Source organism: Pomacea canaliculata, linkage group LG6 (genome assembly GCF_003073045.1).
Source record: "Pomacea canaliculata isolate SZHN2017 linkage group LG6, ASM307304v1, whole genome shotgun sequence".
Classification (NCBI taxonomy): Eukaryota; Metazoa; Mollusca; class Gastropoda; order Architaenioglossa; family Ampullariidae; genus Pomacea; species Pomacea canaliculata.
Window position 1 is genome coordinate 14,135,914 of NC_037595.1, and position 22,465 is coordinate 14,158,378.

The following is a 22,465-nucleotide window of genomic DNA, read 5'->3' on the forward strand; positions in this document are numbered from 1 at the left end:
TGTTTCAATGTTTTCTTCGCCGATCGCAAACAGATGCTAGCAGGTGTTTGATCGTCTGCTAAAGAATAACCACATGTCAAATCTAAATAAAAATAACATGAAAAAGCAAAACACATACAATGCTCTCTTTATGATGCACTGGTTTTGACAAATAATATCACGAAAATGCCTGCTAATTCATTCAGCAACACAAGATCCACTGTCTGCATAACAAGATGTTGGTTGTTCCTGAAACAAATGTTGAAAATGTCAATCCATTGTTGGGTCTAGTTTTCCTGGCAGATCCACACTTTCTTTACCTGTCTGCCAGATTACAGAGTCCAAGAAATTGGTAGCTGAACAGAAAGAAAAAAAAAAGACCCTCCCCGGCGGGGAATTGAACCCCGGTCTCCCGCGTGACAGGCGGGGATACTAACCACTATACTACCGAGGATCTGCTTGCCTCTGTAGTTTTATAAATATAAACCTACCTCCGTTCGGGTTTTTAACCTCGCAAGTGCAGCCCATATTATGTTAACCTGTCTTCCCTTCTCACTACCATCCCACTCGATCCCTAATTATGTCTCTTGATTAGTGCTTTGTCCTACCATGTCCCACTGATGTTACTTTTAAACATTGCAGTTACCTCGATCTGTGTCCTACATTTTCTTTTCTGTTTTTCCTGTATTTCATTTGATTTGTTATGTTAACCTTTCGATCTCTACCTTCGTGTCCTGCAGATTAACTTATTAAATTAGGGCTGGAGGAGCGGGGATAATCACGCGTTGAGAGCATGCTCTTATGAATCATTAATCGATCTGTAATAATTAATATAAATTGCACATTTTATTGTTATTATTATCAATACACAGGTTTGTATCAAAATAATATGTTTCGGTCACCACCAACTCAGTATGCCTCATTCTGGTTTTCCGTAAAATCCATAGCAAAAACTATATAAGGTATTAAATATGGGCACAAGATAGTTGACTATACTTGCAGCTATTACTGCGGGGGAGAGGGCCGGGCGGGATAAGGAGATGAAGAATGACATTTCTAGTGACCTCAAGACCCGCGTCTGTCATCCACATGATCGTATATATCCTCCCGTCTCCGACTATGGAGCAGGTTAATTGCACTACTCGTGTATAAAATGAAGGATAAGGATGCGAAATCTTGAAGTCTTTTCCTCGATCTTGAAAATGCCCCTTTTCAAAATGGCTCTTTAGAATTGTCCTTTTTTAATCGTGAGCGATGACAAAATTACGGTGAAAACATTAACAATTTCATATCATATCTTCAGATATTTGTTTATTCAAATGAACTTTCCATCAATTCTGTGCCGTCTCAATTTCTGGTGATTCGTTAATTCTAACTTGTCCTGTACGTGTCTTTGCTTGAATTCCTACCTTGCTCATTTGTCTTTTTACTGGCTTTTAAATTCTCCTGTATCTATACCCTGCAGTTGCTTACAGTTTGGTCATCAAAGTTGCCTGTTCGCTCGATCTGTCCTGATGTTCTTGGTCATGCAGTCTGACAACTGAAAAAAAAAATTTGCAAAAATAAAACTTTAAGATTACGTGGAGAGAGATAGATGAGTAGGGAGGGAAAGGTGAAGAGTGAAACAGATTAGCCTTCATTATTTTTGCCTATTAAAGTGACAGTAATTAATATGTGTATTAAAAGGTCATGTAAACATCGGACCTAGAAATGTAGAAAGTTGCACACTGATGTTCCAGGGAGCCGAGGGGGCTACAGCTGAGGGGAAATAAAACCATTCGTTTTTAATTTATTTCCCTTCAACCATCCCGATCGCTGATTCATTTGTGTTTGTGGTCTTTCTCCTACTAATGACTTAGACCCAACGTAGTAGCTAAACCCTTAACTACATAACACAATGTTTTAGAGTCTTCCAATGAGTGGGTATTTGGGGTTTTAGTCTTGTAAACAGTTGCTACATACAGAGATATGCTAATCCGTGTCCTGGATGCGAGACAGATCGGTGGGACACTTCACTGCTCTGCTAACAAGGGTTTGACAGACTGAGCAGTGCTCACTGAAACACTCGGCTGAGCTAAATCTACACGACAGACTGACTGAAGCACACAGATGACAGAGTCACAAGATGTACAACTACTGAAACACCTGCTTCAGCTGCTGCACGCGCACGAACAGCACCTCACGCTGAGTTACAGCACGAACTGATATCCTTATATTCCTCCGTGGTTACATCCATTGATAGTTTTAAACTTTTCCAGGTGTTCTATCATAATTAGGTTCAAAGTGATGAACCCGCTGAAATCTTGTAGCTTGTAGAAGACACGTTAAAAGACTGCTGCAAAATAAGTCGCGCACATACACTCGACCCTCGATCTTTTCCAATTTGCACCCGGCACTAAGAGAACGTAACGAAGGAGAAAAAGTAAGACAACTGCTAAATCCTGATTGGCTGTTGACATAGACAATCGCGGAGCTAGGGTATTTTCTGCCTGGTGCGGAACTGCCATTGATGCCCCCCCCCTCCCCCAAAAACAGACTGTATTAAACGGAAAAGAAAAACCAGCAAAGATGATGCCCCTTACCCAAAACATTGTGCCTGATGCCTGATGTCGTCCGCACCAACCGCACCATCCGGCTATAGGACATACTTAAAAACGAAAGACTCATTGTAATGCAAATATTGCAGGAAGTTAAACAAATTTTATAAGTGAAAACAAGGGTTGGGCCGACACCTTGCAGTCTCCTCCCGCCCACCCAAATATCTAGCAAACAACGTCGTCTTGACGTCACCGTCACGTACTGCTTTGTTTGTTGACTTTTTAATGGGCCGTCATGCTTGGGTGGTTTCCATTACTCTGGACCTGTCAAGGCTACAAAAGTATTGTTTTGGCCAAAGAGTGATGAACAAACAAGCTCCGTCTTCTATTTATAGAGGAATTACTGAGACCGACTTAAGTTTAGCGGCAACATTGCTTTCCAGTGGTGTTGTCTGGAGGGAGGACTGGAACACCTTAGCACACCTGTGCCAACAACATAATCGCCATTTCAAGATGGATATTGAGGTCAGTTCTTATCATTAATTAGCATGATTACTCGCTGATATCTTTCAAGAGAACAGATTCCATCAAACATTCGCTTGACGATGAACAATGTGAAATGTTGCCCTTTCCCTGGAAACAAATGAACGTGTAGTGTAGCAGTCCTCAACTGCTTTATCCACCTAGTAAACTGTCTCCCTTTCTCGCGAGTTGAAGAACTTATTGAGTAAATTAGTAAGAACTTAGCAAAAAAAAAAAATTTTATTTTATTTTCCACTATTTTTGTTTATTTCCTCACACCTTTCTACACTTCTATTGTTTTCATCTTGTGGTTAAGTAAAAATTATATTGCAACACCATGCCGTGATTTCTTCGATCATGTCTATTATAGCAAACACTGTGGTTTACATTATTATAAACATAATTTTTAGTATTTTATAACATATTGCGATTTGCTATGTTATGTTTATTCTATGAAATATCGTATTTTACTATTCTATCTTTTTTTAAATTCATTTCATGGTCTTGATTCACGGAACACATCACAGCACTCACTCAAACGTAAAACACATAACACTCGCAGATCACACCAACTGACTAGTTCAAACCCGCCATGTATTCTAATAAGTATTTCAGATATGAACAAAATACTCTTTTTCTTTTATTCCCGTCCATTTGCTGCAAGAAAAAGTGCATGCAGCAGTAGATGCACACATTTCAATATGGAAAGAAGAAAAGTAAGAGACACTAAAATAATAAATTATAATTGTAATACAATCCTACAATTTCAAACAAGTATTTTTTCGTTTTTGTGTGAGCTCACTTTATTTTTTGTGTTTGTTAAAGCGTGAATAAGTTTGCGAACATTTCAAACTCAGATGACTAAGCATCTTGCATGCCCGCTAACTAACGTCCACGTGTTGTCTTGCAGGCGGACAAGCCGGTCACAACAGCTGCAGGGTTGCTTAGCAACAAGGTCTTGAAGTATCTCATTATCGCAACCTTCATCGCTGTCTTAGGTATCGTCGGGGCTCTCGTCGGAGTTCAGCTGTCCGGAGTTTTCGCCAACTCTACATCTTCACTTCAGAAGGTAATCCTGAAACAATTTTAGTAAATGCCCCACCGTCCTACGCCATTCCATTCTGTTAGTGGAGTCTTATTGGAGTTTACCTTTGAAATACAGGTAATACCGGAGTGACATGCGTTTAAGCGACGTCTCAGAGGAAAAAAAGCGCTTAACAAAATAAAACAAAATGAAAAGAAAAAGTGTTATTTTTAAATTTAAGAAGACCAGTCCGTTGAAAGATTTGTGTCTGCGAGCTCAAATTTTTTGTTGGCTTTGTTGAACAAATACGGCTGCGCGAGCGTTACTCATGGGCTGGTGGACACTATCGTGGGTCTTCTCAGGTCCTGTTGTGCTTTACTTCTGTTCCAAACTGAGAGACAAAAGCAAAATGCAGCAAATTGAATTATTGAAGAAATTAAAAACATTCTTTAACGCGTTGTTGATAATGTAGTTCCCAAGACGCAATGGCACTGCAAGTCACAATCACTAGTCCCATGGCTGATTAAAACATAAAAAATGAAGAGTAGACTAGAAGCTGTTTGGATGAAACGAGACACAATAGCAGTAAAAGAAATTTTGAAATCTTAAAAATTAGTGTTGTTACTCATCAGGCTTCCATAACAACTCCGCTAACACTAATCACATGGAATGGCATGCTCGTGCGTCATAGAATAACTAACAGCTCCCCACTCCATCTTTTAACCCCCTTTGGAGTCCAGGCAGTGTATAAAAGCTTTCCAAAATATTACTTTAGCCTGTCAGCGCTTGGCAGGTCGTTACAGGACAGAGTCTGTTGGTACGGTTATCGTGACCGCGTGACACGGAGAGATGCATACACGGGCTGCTGTGAGCTCTCCAAGTCACGATTTTTCTTCTTCTCGAAAGTAACCGACTGTGACAGACATCCGGCAGATATCAAAGGGCAGGACAGCAGGAAAACAGAGCGAGCAGCATAGTGATGCCGAGTTCCGGCGGTACTCGCATCACGGGTGTGACAGTTCATCAGCCGCTCCACCCTAAACACGCGACACTTGCTTCCGGAAGAAGGGGTCCTCTTGTCAAGTGAGAGACTCGCGGAATATATATGTTGGACAACTTTCCATGCATACAAAAGCAGGTTAATTTAGATGATGCGACGAGACCGCATCGACAAAGTACCCTTCTGTGAGCTGAGGAAGCTGGGCGATGAAATGGCGTGGCTAGTCTAGTGTTAGGTGAAAAAAATTACACGAAAATAATATCATACCGTTTTAAAATAAACTTCAGCTTACTGATTGCAAAGAGGAAAGTATAAATGTCAGCTTCAACTTGCACAATATGAATTGATGGATCCATTAATATGCACTGGTCACAACATAAAATTACATTTATTTTTGACCATAAGTTTGACAATTATTGGGGAAATCGGGCTGCGTCTATGCTTTTTCAAGGGGCTGTAACAGGCTCAACAACAGGCTCGCCTTTTATGTATCAAGATGTCTCCTAGCAACCTCTCTCAAAAAACAAGGGCCTTCTGAGGCCCTTCCATGTACACACAAGTGTTGGAGGCGAAGAAATATCATGGATTTTAGTGTCTAGCGAGTTTTCGTCTTTTCTATTAGTCAGAGCTTTGATGCTCCTCACATCATTCTTCAATTGTGGAAGACTTTGTAGAGCATGTCACAATATTCTTTAGTGTGGTCATCCCCGTTGTAAATCGCACACTACACTAGCTTACGTTTGTGGCTAAAGCCAAATACAAATCCAACAAAAACTGTTAATTATCATTGTTTCGTATGCATTCTTCCGTGCTTTTCCTTGTGCTTTATCACTTGCTGTTTCCTATCTTCTTCTTGTTCCTATTCACGAACTTCTATACTCCAACTATTTATCGTGTCACAAGCCAAACCTAAACATTCTTAAAGTTCTCTTTTGCCTGTTTGTGTCGCAGAACAAGCCTGAAATGGTGGAAGATGTGGATGAAATAGCTGAAAAAATGGTTGACAGCATTCAAGATTCAGATGATGATGTTGAGGAGATTGTGGAGAAGGTCAATGATTTAGTTGACGATCTAGTGGATCGTGACGATCAAATCGAAGATGTAATCGATGACACGGCTGAAGCTGTAGATGATGTTGGAGATAGAGTGGACCATCTTGGAGATGTCATTGATGATGCTGGAGACGCAGTGGGGGATGTTGGAGACTTACTTGGTGATGTCGGAGATGCGATAGAGGATGGCGTGGGTGATATTAAGGACACTGTTGATGATGTTGGAGATGCACTGGGTGATGCTGCAGAAACATTGGGCGATGGAGATGCATTGAGTGATGTTGGAGATGCGATAGAGGATGGCGTGGGTGATATTAAGGACATTGTTGATGATGTTGGAGATGCACTGAGTGATGCTGCAGAAACATTGGGCGATGGAGATGCATTGGAGTGATGTTGGAGATGCGATAGAGGATGGCGTGGGTGATATTAAGGACATTGTTGATGATGTTGGAGATGCACTGGGTGATGCTGCAGAAACACAGAGCGATGGAGATGCATTGGGTGATGTTAGAGATGTATTGGGTGATGTTGCAGAAACACTAGGCGATGATGCATTGGGTGATATTGGTGACGCGTTAGATGATAAGGAGGATGTGTTGGATGATGCTAGAGAAGCGATCAGCGATGGCCTTGATGACCTCGGAGATCGCTTGGACTCTGTAAAAGATGTCATCAGCGATATTAGTGATGATGTGGGTGATACTGGAGATAGACTCAGCGATGCCGTGGAGGACCTTTCCGATATTATAAGCGAGGAAGCGGACGCAGTGAGCGATGCCGCTGACGATGTTCCGGTATTTGGGCGGCTGGACGACGACCCAGCTGACGTGCTTGACGACGTGGATGATGATTGAAGAAAATAAGCCCCTGCCCTGCTCCTAACTTGAACTCTTCGGCATCATAATCCATTGCCCACTACAGCTGCAATGTCAACAGACGACATTCTGTCATCTTGATCTCATGACAGATGACTTAGACCTTGACAAGAGAAGGCTGAAGTGACAGGTGACCGTTCTACAGCTCCAGACTGCTAGTGGGATTCGTTGCCAGCCAAAGCAAAAACCAAACTGGGACTGCTTGTGCCAAACGTTAAATGAACTTTAAGTTTTTTTTCCTTTCTTTAAAAAAAAAAAGATTTTAGTTATAGAGCATTTCCATGCGTTGATTAATGTTTGTGATACACGTGTCACCTAAAAATACTTCCACGATTCTACAAACCATAAGTATATAGTATCTAGTGGTAATATGACCTGCGAATAATTGATTGTCCTTGTTTCAATGACTTGTGTATTTATAAATTCAATTTTCATGTTATTGTTTGTATGGTATGAATGTATTATTAAAGCTTAATAAATTACCAAATTTGTCAATGCAAGGATTTGTTCGTATAAGCCTTCATAAAATATTGACACATTGCTGCTCAGTGAAAAGTCCAGTTGTGTAGTCATTGTTTCATGCCAATAGGCAAACAGGCAAAAACATTGAATCAAAGCATTTCATTATTGAATGAAAGCACGAACTTGGATTACTGGACTGCTTGCAGACGAGTTTCTGGATTCCAAACACGAGGCTGGTGTATACAAAGCTTCCGGTTTATTCACATTCTTTGTTTAGGGTCGCCGAGACTAACAGAGAACTTCGCAAGAGGCTGGCAGTGGCTGTTCTCTGTCTTAGAGTCGACAGAACAATGAACCTGTCCTGTTGTCGGGTAGTTGACCGTTGGCGTCTGGAGTGTCTTAGCTCTGCAACACTTCCCGTTGCATTATAACGGTCTCGTAGAGTTTGAATGACAGGGTGAGCAACTCCCACAGCTACCTCAGGCACACCCTTACTTTAAATACAGGCGAGGTGAGAGTGGGGAATTAATCCAATGGCTAGATGAACGTCTGGCTGTTGAAGTGTCAGAGGATGAAGACCGGTCAAAGTACGTGCTTGTATTAAATCCTTTTATTAGCAACATAATCGAAATATGTAAAACAAGAGTAACAGTTGTACTGAAGCACACGTCAATCAGTAGTGACCAGCTGTAATAGTTTACAATATGTTAATAGTGATGTATTTGACTGTAAATGTACTTGTTTAATTTAACGTGTGTAATAATTTGTCAGCAATATTACAGTATCATTGGAACAAAAGCAAAATGCCTTAATGACCCTCACGTCAGACTACCAAGACCATTGGTACCACGTGAGGGCGCACAGGCCTGCCAGTGAGTAGGCCACTATTTGGGCAGTCACCAGCTCCTTTCTGTGGAGTGAAACCAGAAGCCAATGTCTACTGAGCATTTCTTTCTCACCAGTCCCAAGAATGAACCCAGGGGTTTGGACTTAAGGGTTAGGATCGACTTCTGCGTCAGTTTTATCCGTTTCTATCACTCGGTTAAGCAAACTGTCTCGAGTACAGTTACTTCATCTACGTGAAGATTCTATGAGAAGTCCACCGTTACCTTTTAAACTTTGCGTGTTATCATAAATGTTTTCTTTTTCTAACGGTAGTTACCTTTTTCATAGGTAGTGTTACACAACAAACACGCTTGTGTTAAGGTTAATCCTCTCCAATTTCTTGTGTATGTACGGCAAGGTGTCACATAAACCCACCTCACGACTAGGAAAAATGGAAGGGAAGAACATTTCTGAAGACCAGTGTAAAAATACATATTAACATTAAAGACAAAGTGACAGGCAACTACCAATTGCTCAAGTATCCAGTTCTTACGTTCTATGTACACATTCCTATTTCTTTTGAGAAAGTGGTTTTCTTTCATTTCTTCTTTCCATTTAAAAATAAAAGCTGGACTTGTAAACCATAAAGTTTTATAAAAATGTGTCCGGGTTCCTTTCATTATCCACATAACAGCTTGGTTCAGTTTTTAAAATTACAATTAATATCTTTTGTAAAGATTCTTGACATGTTTTTTTCTGTTCATGTGAAGAGGACTTTACAGAGAGTAAACTTCTGTATTGATCAGTCTGTCAGCCTTCACAATCAGTTCTTTTGAAATAAAGGTGCCTGAGAAATACTCTTCACAGTTTTCATGGCTTAGAGTAACACAGCTGAGAGAGATCACATCTTTGGAGGTGCAGCTGAGGCTGAACGGCCAGAAGTCAGTTTATTAATGAGGGCAGCGACCTCTGCATGCTGACTGACTTCAGCCTCTAGGTGCTGCAATTTGTCTTGGTAGGCTTTTGCTACAATCTCCTGTTCCTGAGTAATGTGCTCCAGAGACTTCACCTGCAACAAATGTATGCCATGAGCTCTGGAATGTCCTCAGTCATATCAAACAAGTAACTCTGAATGCCACTATTTAGTTGTATGCAACCATCTGATTATCTCTAATCCTTGTTTGCCTGATTATCTCCATGACTGCTTCTAATAGCCTGCTGCATATGAAAGCTATTCTGCTTTCAGTGCTTAAAATATAACCATGTCCACTGTAGTTTTTTTTTCAGATGTATTAGTTTTATTTTTGACTTGTCTGATATATCTGTAATACTAATATATCTATAATACTTGAAGAACTATCAAAAATCAAAATATTTTTTGACCGAAGCAAGAGGATTTGTGAATGCTCTTTTATAAAGCATGCTTTGTCCCAACCACACTAGAATGTCTACATTTCAGAATCCAGGAACATGTACCCTTTGTCTTAACCCCCTTATCTTCATCCAGAGGCTAGAGACTCCTAAAATGAAAAGATACAGTAACAGCATTATTCTCTCCACCATTCAACTGCTGGGTACTGAAATGTGAAACAGTTCTGCCAAAATTGAAAAATAATGTTATTAAAAAAATGTTTACTTTTACTGCACTTTTTTTCTACTTCGTAGATAGATTTATTTCTGTAATCCTATAATGGAGACGTGATGTAATCCTTGCCATAACTGGATTATTAACACAGTTGATCATGACTTAATTATTATTTTTATTAGTACATGGTTATATTAGCATGTGATTTACTTCACAAGGTGCAGAAATTAAAATGATCTGTATTATTTTTTAATGCACAGAGAACATCAGGAAATGAAGATGCCACTCTCAAAACAGTCTGACATTGTACAGACAAATTATACAGTCTGTATCTGAAGACGGCAAAATCAAATCTGACATTGTATAGACAAGCCATGCAGTCTGCTTCTGAAGATGAAAACAAAGACTTACCTTCTGCAACAGCTCTCTTTTTGTCTGCTCCAAGATGGCAATATTTCCACGGAGAGTGTCCGTAGCCTTTTCCAGCTCCTCCTTTTCCTGTTCAACCTCTTCTTTGTCCTTCAGTATCTGGCTATGTTTCTCATTCAGTGTCTGCAGTGCTTTAGTGGTCTCTGCAACACCACCCCTTTGCTATTAGAAACGATTTTGGCTGTTACAAAACCACTCTTTTATCTATTGGAAACAGTTTTGACTCTCACATCATAACTTCAATAAACACTGTTACAATATGAAGCATTTACCATTGTTCTTATACATTAATATCAATGTTTATTGTGTTATCATAACGATAAGAGATTATCCCCTTCTTCTGTATGCCATTTTTCAATCCAGAGCATGTGCAACAAATTCTCTGAGTTTTACCTTTTTATTTAGCTCACCTTGAAGTTTTGCTGCCTTGTCCTTAAGTTCCCGTGACATGAGCTTGCTCTCTTCTTCTAACTTTTTCAGTTGTTCACTGGTGCTGTTAAGAAATTAAACACAAAAGACAGATTTAAATGAACAAAAGCATGGCAGAAAGACAGGAGGAACAAGTTGTGCAATATGCAATTTCAGTGATCCTTTTGATATGATGGACAATAGTATGTTAGTTTTGTGTTTTGTGTATAGGACAGATAATGCTCAGTTCGGAAAGTCAGTCAATCATCCCTTCACTGGCACCTGTCCTTGGGAGGAGTACATGGATAGACTGACAGGGCCCGCCATTCTTGCCTACAGTGGGTGATAGTCAGTTTTTGACGTTCATAGGCCAGTTCTTTATTGTCCACTGCAGCGTCGACTACCCTTCAAGATGCCTTGATGGATGGTCTTCAACAAGGCGTCATGTCGGGTCACATGACCAAAGAAAACTATCTTATGTCACTTGACTGTGGAAAGTAAAGGTAACTGGTGTCCTACGAGTGATGAGTTTGATATGATGGAAAATAGTCTGTTTAGTCTTGTGTGTTGATAATGCACAGAAGACTTCCCACTTCCCTTCAACCATTGGCTGTGAAGAAACAAAAAACATAAATGTACTTATATCTCACACATCATGTTGATGCTTGAGGGACTCATAGTGTTTCTGCAAAATTTCGTGCATCTCCTGGGTTGTCTTCAGTTCTTGCTGGACTTTGGTCAAATGAAACTCCAGTTCAGAGTATCTGTGAAAAAGCAAGAATATTTGATATCTAAGTTTCCAATGAATGAAGAATACAAAATAAAGATAATCATTTTGGAAACCTCTTGCTGTAGGATACAACAGAGGGGGAAAAAAAGGTACTCTAGTCTTGATGATAGCCATACATTTTCAATATGAATTCGTTTCATCTACATTGAAAAATGCTAACAAAAAACTCAAATTAGTCTATATCGCCACAATATGTCAAGGATTTATTATGCTAGGAAGGATTTTGTGCAAAGGTTATGTAAAAGGCTGCTTTGCTAACCAAGATTCTTACACTGTAGACTACTAAAGCACACATGTAGGCTCACTCTTCTTCCTACTGTCATCGTTGACAAAGCCATTAAGTATTTTAGATCAAACATTTTTTTTAGATACTTTTTTAATCAGCTTACACTAACCTTTCTTTTAGTTCAGTGTGAGTGACTTTTAGCTCACAAAGCTCCTGCGCTTGAAGTTCTAACCTGTGTAACATGAAGTTGTAGCTTATTTTAAGATGATAAAAAAATTAAGATAACAATTTCAAGATAATTTATGAGAATGATTCAAACAGAATACAAAATATCATAGGGCAAAGATAATGTTAAGAAACAAAGATTTCTATTATACACAGAAACAGACAAAACATATCTTTTCTACCTCCTCCCTAACCCAACCTGCATAATTCTTTAAAATCTGAAACCCACTAGTATGTAACAGATGTACATTAATATACATCATACGTAACTAAGAAACACAATGGTTTACACAAATTGCACTCCAAAACATGTTCTCTAGATCAAACTTAAAAAGGCAAGTGAATTTCCTAAATTCGACAAAGGATACAATGAATCTTATTGTCAATCTGAGAACATACTGGTTCTTTTCATGGCGAAGCATATCTATGTCACTTTTTAGGCGGTCCTTGTCCAGCTTAAGTTCGTTCATTTCCTTTAATAGACTATCATTTTTCCTTTCAGCTTCTTGAAACAAACATCTCATTTTGTGGGCCTGAAACCATCAGAGTCAATGCTTGCTTTTCACTGACAAACTATATGCCATATAAAAACTACATTTTTTTTCCAAATGTGCAGTACTTTATACAAAAGGTTGTAAGAAATGCAGGTCATATATATAATAAACAAGAAATACTTCATTATCTCCAATGGAATAGTTCTGACTAGAATGATTCCTCTATAGTAGTATATTTTACTCAATAAACTTTGACATGATTTTTACATACTTTAACTAAAAGTTTATTGAAAAAGACAGAGTAAAGGACCTGAAATAACAAAAATGGCTAACCTCAGCACCATGACGAGCTTGACGGGAGCGGTATTGTGCAATGAGGCGATCAGCTTGGGTCAAGGCTAGTGACTTGGCTTCCAAAAGGTCCTGTAGATGATCTTCCTTCATCTGTTATAAGGATCAAGAATTGCAATTGTTCAGGTCTACTGAAAATAAAGAGATTTTGAATCTGTAGAAGTAAAAAACAGCTTAAAATTGCAGAAATACCAAAAATTATCCATTTACCTGGTGGGACTGCAAGCGATGTTCATAAATGTCAATTACATCAGCAGTCTTCATATCTTTCAGCTGAAAAATGTGAATATGACATGCCATAATTTGAATGTAAAATTACAGTACACGAAAGTACATGTGAGCATACATAAAACATAGAAAACTAACTGAGCTGGTTTTAGCAACTTTTATTTGCATAATACTTTCAATTATGTATGTCTGTATAAAGCTGTTATTTAAGATCTTAAAGTTACCGCTATGTAAATATTTTAAATTGTTATTCTGAAATAAGCAATAAGTTTTAAATGATGAGCTATTTTATATTTTACAATATATTAAAATGGTGAAACATTTTTCAAGGACTGTTATGAATATTTCTAAAAGTGGTGGTCATTTAATGCGTATATATATCTTCAAATACCATGCAGATGTTTTAGAATTAAAAATATGTTTGGCATTAACAACTGATTAACTAACCTCGATAGAAGAATGCATCTTTTCAATAAGTGACTGTATGGAAGTATCTACATCAGTGCAAATAGACTGCAGACTCATGTCCCCAGTACTTGTGTTCCTCAGTAAAGGCATATTCTCCTTATTATTGCTTAACATCAGCTGCTTCTGTGCCTCAGTGCTCTGTGCCTGTATTGAAGAGCCAGCTTTTCTGGCATTAGCAGCAGCCACTGCATCCCCAAGACTGTCAAAATACAAATGTTTTACAGTTGGTGGTCAATTCAATCAAAGTGAAGGCTCAGCAAAATACAAAAGCCACATCCAGATGATTGTACTTACAGAGTTTTGGCAAATTTAGTAAGCTAATGTACTAATGCATCTGTCAACTCACATGACATCAGGAAAGTTTTCCAAAGTGGATGCCTGGCATATCAGCTTAAGTGAAATTTGCACCAGATCTCTATCAGTAGATGTCAATCCTCAGCCAGAAAAGGTACTATGCGACTGTCCTGAGAAATGAAAACACAGCAAGAAAATAGGAATAGAGCAATCAAAAATCTAAAGCTTTCAGCATTATTTGCCACGAATCATCTCAATTAATTGATAAGAATTTTTAACTAGTTACTGGCTTTGTTCAAAATTTTGTTTTGGCCTCCACAAGTGCAGATAACTGTATCAAAATCCAGAAACATAAAATAAAGAGGCCAGATTTATCCAAATGTACTGAAAATACATGGTGACTACCAATTCTTAGTAATTTAGCTTACCTGAAGGAGAGACAGGAAGCAAGTATCTAGATTCTGTACATAGCGCCGTATCTTGGACATCAGCTGTAGGGTTAGCAAAGCTGTCTCCACACCTGCACTCCTACAATTTAACTCTTTTTAAATGCCATGTACTATCTAACCATAACCACTACAATAAACTGTAATAATTTGCATATACGTGTGTGCAAAATAACTTTGATCATTCTGTATCTGCAACTCTAAACTATGTGAATGTACAGGCATCGTTCTTTCACCCATATTTAATTTCTTGGAGATCATCATTGCTAAAACTCAGGCAAGGATGACATAATTTGCAGGCTAATGAATCTGTCATTCTTTTTTTCTAGTCTCCACATTGTACTTAAACTTAAGCAATGGAAAAGATTCATTATTACAGCATTGATTTCATTTAATATTTTGAACTATGAGATTACAAAAACCAGCAATAACTTTTAATGACTTACCCTAGTTAAACAATTGCTACAAGGCTAACAGAACTTAGTACTGTCTTTAGTTTGTCACAAAAATGCCGTGATTTTTCAACTGTTTTGAGAAAAGCATACATGGGTTTGACCTAAATTCTTATTTCCTAGAAGGCTACAGAAATGCATGAAATTTCCTGATAAGGTTTTACCATAACAGTGAGCCTCCTTTCAAGATATTGCAGAAGATAAGGTCTTACATTAGAAGACCTTGATTATTTATGACTGGTATTGTCTTAATGTTTAAAGTCCAGTTTGTTAACCCCTTTTCAAAACGGAATTACAACAGCTAAATGAGTTTTTTGCTATTTAATTAGTATTTCGTAGTTAAAAGAACTCTGAAATAGTTTTGGAACCTGGATACCACCTAAAACCACCATTTTTTTTAAAAAAAAGACAAGAGAGGCAAATACATCACTAGACAAAGATTTGAGACTCACCCCCAATCTTCCATTAAATTTGCATCAAACTTATGAGCAAGAGACTGATTCAGAAGCAATCTGTTATATGCCATTTGAAAGTCAAGCTGCCCCATGAAATATTCTGTTTTTACCAGCTCTGCCACTGCTGCTTTTATCTCATCTTCTGAACACAGCACTGTAAAGAACCATCCACAAAATTATAGCTCACCCCTAGGAATGCTTCATTTCAAATGCAAAGAACAGAGAAATAAATATCTATTAAGATACAAATCACAACTGTCTTTTGAGATTGTAAGATAACTAGCAAAATTTTCTCAAACCAATCATGGTATTTTCCACACACATACTCACACAAAACTCCCACCATTTTCTTGTAGGTGTTACTATTGTGCTACACAAATATTTATTGACCATATGGTAACACACAGACCATATCGCTATACTACGAAATATTATTGAACAGTCCATCAAATGGCAGTCGCCACTCTACATGACATTTGTGGATTTTGAGAAGACTTTTAACTCCGCAAACAGGGAAACCATCTGATGCAACCAAGTTGATGCAGCACTACGGATTTCCACTAAAGTTCATTGCCATCATCCAACAGCTGTATGAGGACTTGACATGCCAGGTGATCCTCAATGGAAAGCTGACTGACCCCTTCGCAGTGAGGACTGGAGTGAGGAAAGGTTGTATGTTCTCGCCGACAATCTTCCTGATCGTCATAGGCTGGATCATGAGAAGAACTACTTCTAATAGCGATACGGGTGTTCAATGGACCTTTGCCAGGCAACTTGAGGATCTCAACTTTGCGGATGACATCAGCCTGTTGTCCCACAAGCAGAAACACGCACAGACAAGCTCATTTGGCTCTCAGAAGCAGCAGCAATGATGACTGATCTGACCATCAACATCAAGAAGACGGAGGTAATGCAGGTCAACAACAAGCAAGAAGCCACTACTCCAACTTCATGAGGAATGTATTACAGAGTCTGACTGTTTCACCTACCTTGGCAGCATAGTCAGCAAAGATGGAGCTGCAGATGAAGATGTAAGAAGCCGAATAAATAAGCCAGGCTTGCATTCCACACCCTGCGACCTATCTGGAACTCCAAGGCTTTATCTCTACACACCTAGATCTGCATCTTCAATGCAAATGTAAAGTCAGTCCTTCTATATGGATGTGAGACATGGTGTGTGACAAACACTATCACCAACAAGATTCAGACATTCGCCAACATCAGATGGCCCGAAGATCTCCAATACAGACGATACACGTGGGAGAGAACCAACTAAAGACTTGCCAGCCAAGATATCAAGAAGAGGAAGTAGGGCTGGATCGGTCACACGTTGCGAAAGCAGGCCGACAATTTAACAAGACAAGCTCTGGGCTGGAAGCCACAGGGTTGGGAGACCCAGCAGACATAGAAGAGATAGGTCAACAGCAATGAGGAGGCAGCTGGCATGACATGATCCCAACTGGAAAGGGACGACCAGAACTGGGTTTGATGGCGTGGTCTAGTTACGGCCCTATGCTCCACTAGGGGTGACTAGGAACAAGAAGAATGTGGTGACACCTTTTAGACAAATAATTTTTGGCAACTTTAAAAAACTTGTCCCATCGCACCTGTGATAAGCTTGAGTGTTCTGGATAGGCGAGCACAGGATGTCTTTAGTCGAGGCATGTCTATGCTCCATGGTTCTTTCAAAATGTGAATAAGTGCAGGTAAAAATAAAACACAGCCTGATCGCAAGTCATTTTCTTCCCCACACAGCAGTTCCTGCAAACATAAGAGCGTCTAATAACACAAAACCTTCTCTCAGCCTAAATGCATTCATATATGTAAATACAAAAGTCCTCCGATACATTGTGTACACAGAGGAGATTTACTACCTAATACAGTGGAACCTCGGTTAGCGAACGCCTCGGATAGCGAATATTTCGGTTAACGAACAAAAATTTCGTTAAAAGTTTGTCTCGGATAGCGAACAAAATTTCAGCCACGTGAACCACACGTCATGCAATCATTCGCGCTCGAGACACAGTTATGATCGGTTCGTTCCTTATCTATGCGCATTCTTCTTATTTAGTGATTGTTGTGCAATCTTGGCTTTAAGAGCAATTAATAGTAGCGAAATGAAGCGCCAACGATTTCTCCTCAAACTACCTGAAGAGCAATTGTTTCGGATAACGAACATTTCGGATAACGAACAGTTTTCCAGAACGGATTAAGTTCGTTAACCGAGGTTCCACTGTACAACAGTTCACATACATACACATTATGCACATTTCCAACCTACCTCATACATTTCTCTCAAGAAATCGAGAGCCACTAAAGATGTTGTGCTAGAGGTTCCCACAGGCTGTAGCCCCCAGCACAAAGCTGCTACAAGGGGAGGGCATTCTGGTCCTGGTAAACTGTTCAGAAGCTGACTCAACTGATCTGCTGGGGGAACAGAAACACTGAAGAGAAGACGACAGATACAGGTCCGTAGGGAATCCACAGTGCACAAAGATAGCAGCAACTCAAAAACCTGAGAAGATAAAAGAACATAGCCAAAAGGCCAAGTGTCTTGAAACTATCATTGAGAATATTAACCATGAAAGTCTACATTGCCTTCAATGCAGACTGCTTTGAAGTTTTGACTCAGAAATTTCTGAATTAAACATAACTAGTTTTATCAAAAAAATGTCTTCTATTACAACAGTTATGCTTAAGATTTAAACTGCTGTTCCACTGTTGGATAAAAACTGTTTAACCCAGGTGGGTTTTGCCTAGGCTCTCTGACATTGTAGCTATGGTTACCTATTACATACATATTTCTTACATAGCAATGTGGCTCAGGTACTTCAGGTGGACACAAAAGCGAAGGCTAACAAGAAAGAGGAAAGAAGAAAAGTCTTGCCTTTGTCACAGATTGTGTGGAAGAAGAAGAAATCATTTTCAACACATTCTGAATGTTTTCAGAAAGGTTGGGAAACCTTGAAAAAAGCATATTAAAAAATAATAATAAATTGAACTGAATATAGGGCATATTTTGATAAATCATAAAAATAAAACATGTTTTAAATAAATAAGATTGTTCTCATCACTACCCAATTAAATATATCATCTCCTCATTTAAATAAATCCATAGGTCATGTTTTAGATACTTTCCCCATCACCATGAGATACATTATCTCTACATTTGGGACACTTTACTACCACCATTCATCCCCCCCACATATGCATTATCTCTTAATTTAAATAAGTCAATAGGTCATTTTTAGATTAATCCTCTCCCTCATCAGATACATTATTCCAATATTAGAATATGACATGCTTTATATTCTTGTCTCTCCTCAGTCTCCATCAATATCTCTACATTTTCAGAAAGAGAATTAAAGCAAGATCATTTTTATTTATACCATCAAAACAGATGCAGTAATTATCAACTTTGTATTTTGTAATTCTTCTGTGCCTATCTTTAGCCTGATTATCACTAAAGAGTGAGCAATAAGCCAAATATGCAAACACATACTGTTTAAACCATTCTTGGAGATGAGGATTTCTGACCAGGTCCTGCACCAAGTCAACAGCATAGCAGCGTGTGGTCAAGGACTTGACGTTGGCTAGTACATTAAACACCATCTGCAGCACATGCCTAAAATTCTGTTTGGTGAAGAATGCCTGCACAGAATTGATGTGTTCTGCTGTTGATAATTATTAGCAATATAGATGACAAGATTTTAAAGTGCTGTCTGCTTCAATCTGATGGAAATGAGCTACAATTAACAATCATAAGCTTACAGAGGAAAAATAAAACTGTTTCCCCAACAAACACAACTTTTGTTTAATAAAATAAGAAAATGCGAGCAAATACTGTATGTACTGTTAACAGTTATGACTGCTAAGCCCTATGCAATGTAACATTTTTAACTTATTTAAAAATTTAGAGCACACAATGTGAATAACAGCTCTTGTGAAATTATTTACATTATCACCAGTTTCTTCATTCATACACAAGCTGGTGTAGGCTGACAGAGCAAATATCACAGTGGTCAAATCTTGGTCATTGAAATGCTGGCAAATTGCCTTAAATAATCGTCGTGCATTTTCCTGTAACAAATAAAGTACTTATATTTTTTTGTCACAGAAATATAATTATTACAGCAAACTTTTTAAAAAAGCTAACAAAAAATGGCATATTGTGAATGTTCTCTATCTCATTAAAAAAAAATTACAACCAAGAAATGATTCCATTCTCATAACGATTTTGTAACTATTACACATACTGTGCAAATGTGTAGGCTGGAGTTGCTAATCAATAGATTTCTACAAGGCTGAATGTTTACAAGAATACATGTGTAAATTATAAGTAATCAATCAAATTACTAGTTACACAGCTCCAAGAAATACAAGCATTCCACTACAATTCTTATCTTTTGTCTACTTTTCACTTGAACCAAACATTGATGATGTTAAAATCATTTTAAAATATTAACAACATAATGTAAACATTTTCATAGTGCCATCAGTAAACTAATAGTTAAGAATTGAAGAAAATAACTAAAATCTAATGAATACACATACTGTATGAATCAATTTGAAAAAAAATAATATATATAAAAAGAAAATACACTTGTCTTTGCAGGGATACAGAAATCTAAAATACTTGCTTAAGTCAAGGAGTCATCTACATCTAAAGTTTAATATGTACCATTGATAACAATAATCAAAAGATTAAACAAAAATAAAGTCTAAAAGTTGTGTGTACTTTGTATAAATCAATGAAAAAGTTCATATTCAAAAATTAAACAAACACATGTACGCAGGCATCAGAAATCTAAAGTACTTTTTAAATCAAGGAATCATTGTCCTCTCGTTGCATCTTAAGGTTTTCATATATACCATTGATTTGATTCTGGCTTGCACTGGGAAGTTGTCATGACAAAGGTTTGCTAGAATTCCCAAGCAGGACTGTGTCACTTCACTTGTGGGAGCAAGTCTGAAATTTTCATTGCAATATTATTTTATTATTTTGCGAGGATTATCCTAGTCTCTCTTCTGCCTATCTACTCCCTCTGTGCATGCCTGTATGAGTAAGTGTACATGGACAGGATTGTTACTGTTTTAACTTCTATCCAAAATATTTAAAACGAACTTAAAAATGCACTACAAGAGGCAGTAAATATTTTGCTATCTAGAAAGAAACATGGAAATATAGCATAAAGTAAAGAAGCTCAGATTTCTTGACATTGTATCTTTAATCCTGAATCATTTCTTGAAAATTTTCCACAATGATCTGTACTTACATTTGTCTCACCAGATACATCAGCAGATCTTCAACAAAACTCTCATGGAAACTGATTCGATGTCCATATGTCACAGTCTGTAGCAACTTAAGACACTATCAAAAAATTTTTTTTAAAACCATGAACTAAGGGTCTTCGTAAAATATATCATTTTGCAAGCAAAATCAAAGTTCACTTTTATAGACTCTGGAAACTGTGGTATAGGTTTAAAATTGAAGAGCTTCCACAATGGTTAAAGATCTGATTGTGGAAAAAGCCTTTTTCAATTCTTTAATTGTTTCATTCTTCTGCAATTTTTTTATATCTTACTTCCACCATAATTCAATTGCTACTGGGATAGATTTTAGTTATTATAGCATCATAACAACTCACTGGAGAAATTTATCTATTTTCAGATTCAGTTCTGCAACATTTTTCATTATCATTAGTCACAGAATGCTGCAATTAAAATACAAACATGCATGTAAAAAGCAGCATGTGTAGGTAGCTTTCCATTCTTCCATACCAAAATTAAAAAAAGAATAACCTCCTGGATCAGCTGATCATCTGGGGAACCACCGAAAGTCTTCAAGTTACCAGCCAGAGTGTGGTCTAGATAAAATGTTGCTGCAAACTGTTTCTGAGCTCACTATCTTTAGCTACAGATGAAAAAAAGATTATCAGTAATAATACAATGTTACTTTTGAAAGCAAGGTAAAACAGTTATGTTTTTGCGTGAACATGCACGCATTTGCACATGTGCATTACACAAGCACTGTGGAAACTCTTTAACTTTTGAAAGAGAATAAGAAAATCCTATTTGCATGCTGACATTCTGATGTATTCTTCATATTTTCAATCCACGAGCTTCATGCCAAAACTTTATGCAAGCCACTTAAACACCTGTCAAATAAAAATTCAGACAGACAAAGAAATCTCTTGGAATAAAACACTACAAAACTTTCTGCATACATGGGGTATATCACCAAAATCCATCTTAGTTTTCTTGGTCTATAATAATAAAAATATTAAAACCAATAAACACTTAATTTCTTTTCAGTAACATTAAATTCATTGCTCAAGGAGCACTTGTGTCCATTCAAATATAGTCAGCACGTCAACCTTTATTAGAACTGATAACTCTCTATGTAGACAATGACTTGTTAGAAAGTTAATGTTAATAGGCATGAATAATTAATAATATAAAATATACCCAAATTAGACAGGACTTGGATGCATTTTAGCACAAGAGCTGATTTATTGTTTGGATTTCCCATAATGTCCATCAAGCATTGCAGACATTCTACCGTCTGCAGCTGATTTGGCCGCAAAAGTTTAATGGAATCACTGCGTCCTGATACTGTGTGTAAAATCTGTCACAAAACAAGGTTTCAAAACAGTACGTCTACTGGAAAATGATTTTAAAGTTAAGGTGGTTATGTGTAAAAATAAACTGAGATATTACTTAAAAATCATACATAGATATGAACACTTTCGCTAATTTCAAAATAAAATATAACTCAGGAAAACACACACACAAGCACACTGCACCTACTCATATTCATTTATTCATATTGATGAATGTTATTTCAAAATAAAGTTTTCTTATCTCTCTCAGATTTAATTGTAACACACTACGTTCCTCTTATTGCTGGTATATATACATACAAATACATAATCACTTTTCTACAAGTGACAACCTGGTTTTTTTCTGTTTATGCCTATTTATTAGTATTACTTTACTTGCCTCAAGCTGATGCACTAAGAATCCCATGTTGCTGCTACTACGATTATTGTTGAATTGACTGGCTGCCATTGCAACACCTTTGATAGCAGATGCGATCTCCATTTTGCAGCTATGAACAGGCTGGCGCCTGAAACTTTCGGTAAGTCACGGAAGTCGTTAATTGCTTATCCGATAGTAATCATGATTAAATAGGAACAACTAGTATTTCATATTTTGCACCTATATAACACCTTATTTCATTCATAATATATATAAAAAATATATAATTCTGTCGGTATATGCACCAACTTCGATTTGTTCCAAAGTGTTACTAGTCAACTAGTGTCAGCCAAA

At 37.7% G+C, this 22,465-nt stretch overlaps 3 protein-coding genes and 1 non-coding gene across 4 annotated transcripts; 2 read left to right on the forward strand and 2 right to left on the reverse strand.

Annotated features, from left to right (window-relative positions):
• Positions 1 to 361: 361 nt before the first annotated feature.
• Positions 362 to 433, reverse strand: Trnad-guc. Its single transcript has one exon. It is a non-coding gene; the product is annotated as a tRNA-Asp (tRNA).
• Positions 434 to 2,944: 2,511 nt separating this feature from the next.
• LOC112566240 (coiled-coil domain-containing protein 1-like) lies at positions 2,945 to 7,474 on the forward strand. The gene is made up of 3 exons (XM_025242287.1): positions 2,945 to 3,041; positions 3,949 to 4,107; positions 6,014 to 7,474. Exons 1-3 carry the CDS (start codon positions 3,030 to 3,032, stop codon positions 6,506 to 6,508), a joined length of 666 nt encoding a protein of 221 aa, XP_025098072.1. The 5' UTR covers positions 2,945 to 3,029; the 3' UTR covers positions 6,509 to 7,474.
• On the forward strand, positions 6,529 to 6,971 carry LOC112566141. The gene is made up of 2 exons (XM_025242115.1): positions 6,529 to 6,533; positions 6,629 to 6,971. Exons 1-2 carry the CDS (start codon positions 6,529 to 6,531, stop codon positions 6,969 to 6,971), a joined length of 348 nt encoding a protein of 115 aa, XP_025097900.1.
• Positions 7,475 to 8,049: 575 nt separating the features above from the next.
• Positions 8,050 to 21,755, reverse strand: LOC112566237 (protein CIP2A homolog). The gene is given in 22 exon segments (XM_025242285.1): positions 8,050 to 9,348; positions 10,276 to 10,436; positions 10,704 to 10,786; positions 11,352 to 11,465; positions 11,887 to 11,949; positions 12,342 to 12,475; positions 12,770 to 12,880; positions 12,998 to 13,060; positions 13,463 to 13,682; positions 13,830 to 13,920; positions 13,923 to 13,947; positions 14,206 to 14,305; positions 15,128 to 15,284; positions 16,738 to 16,891; positions 17,412 to 17,645; positions 18,018 to 18,093; positions 18,633 to 18,781; positions 19,088 to 19,210; positions 20,003 to 20,099; positions 20,407 to 20,501; positions 20,933 to 21,044; positions 21,599 to 21,755. Coding segments are annotated over 20 exon segments (2,343 nt in total). The 5' UTR covers positions 20,427 to 20,501; positions 20,933 to 21,044; positions 21,599 to 21,755; the 3' UTR covers positions 8,050 to 9,180.
• Positions 21,756 to 22,465: the final 710 nt, after the last annotated feature.

Excerpts from the sequence above, each read along its gene's own strand:
- LOC112566240 (XM_025242287.1), top strand. Across the intron at positions 4,108-6,013 it reads CTACATCTTCACTTCAGAAG|AACAAGCCTGAAATGGTGGA; the intron begins GTAATCCTGAAA and ends TTTGTGTCGCAG.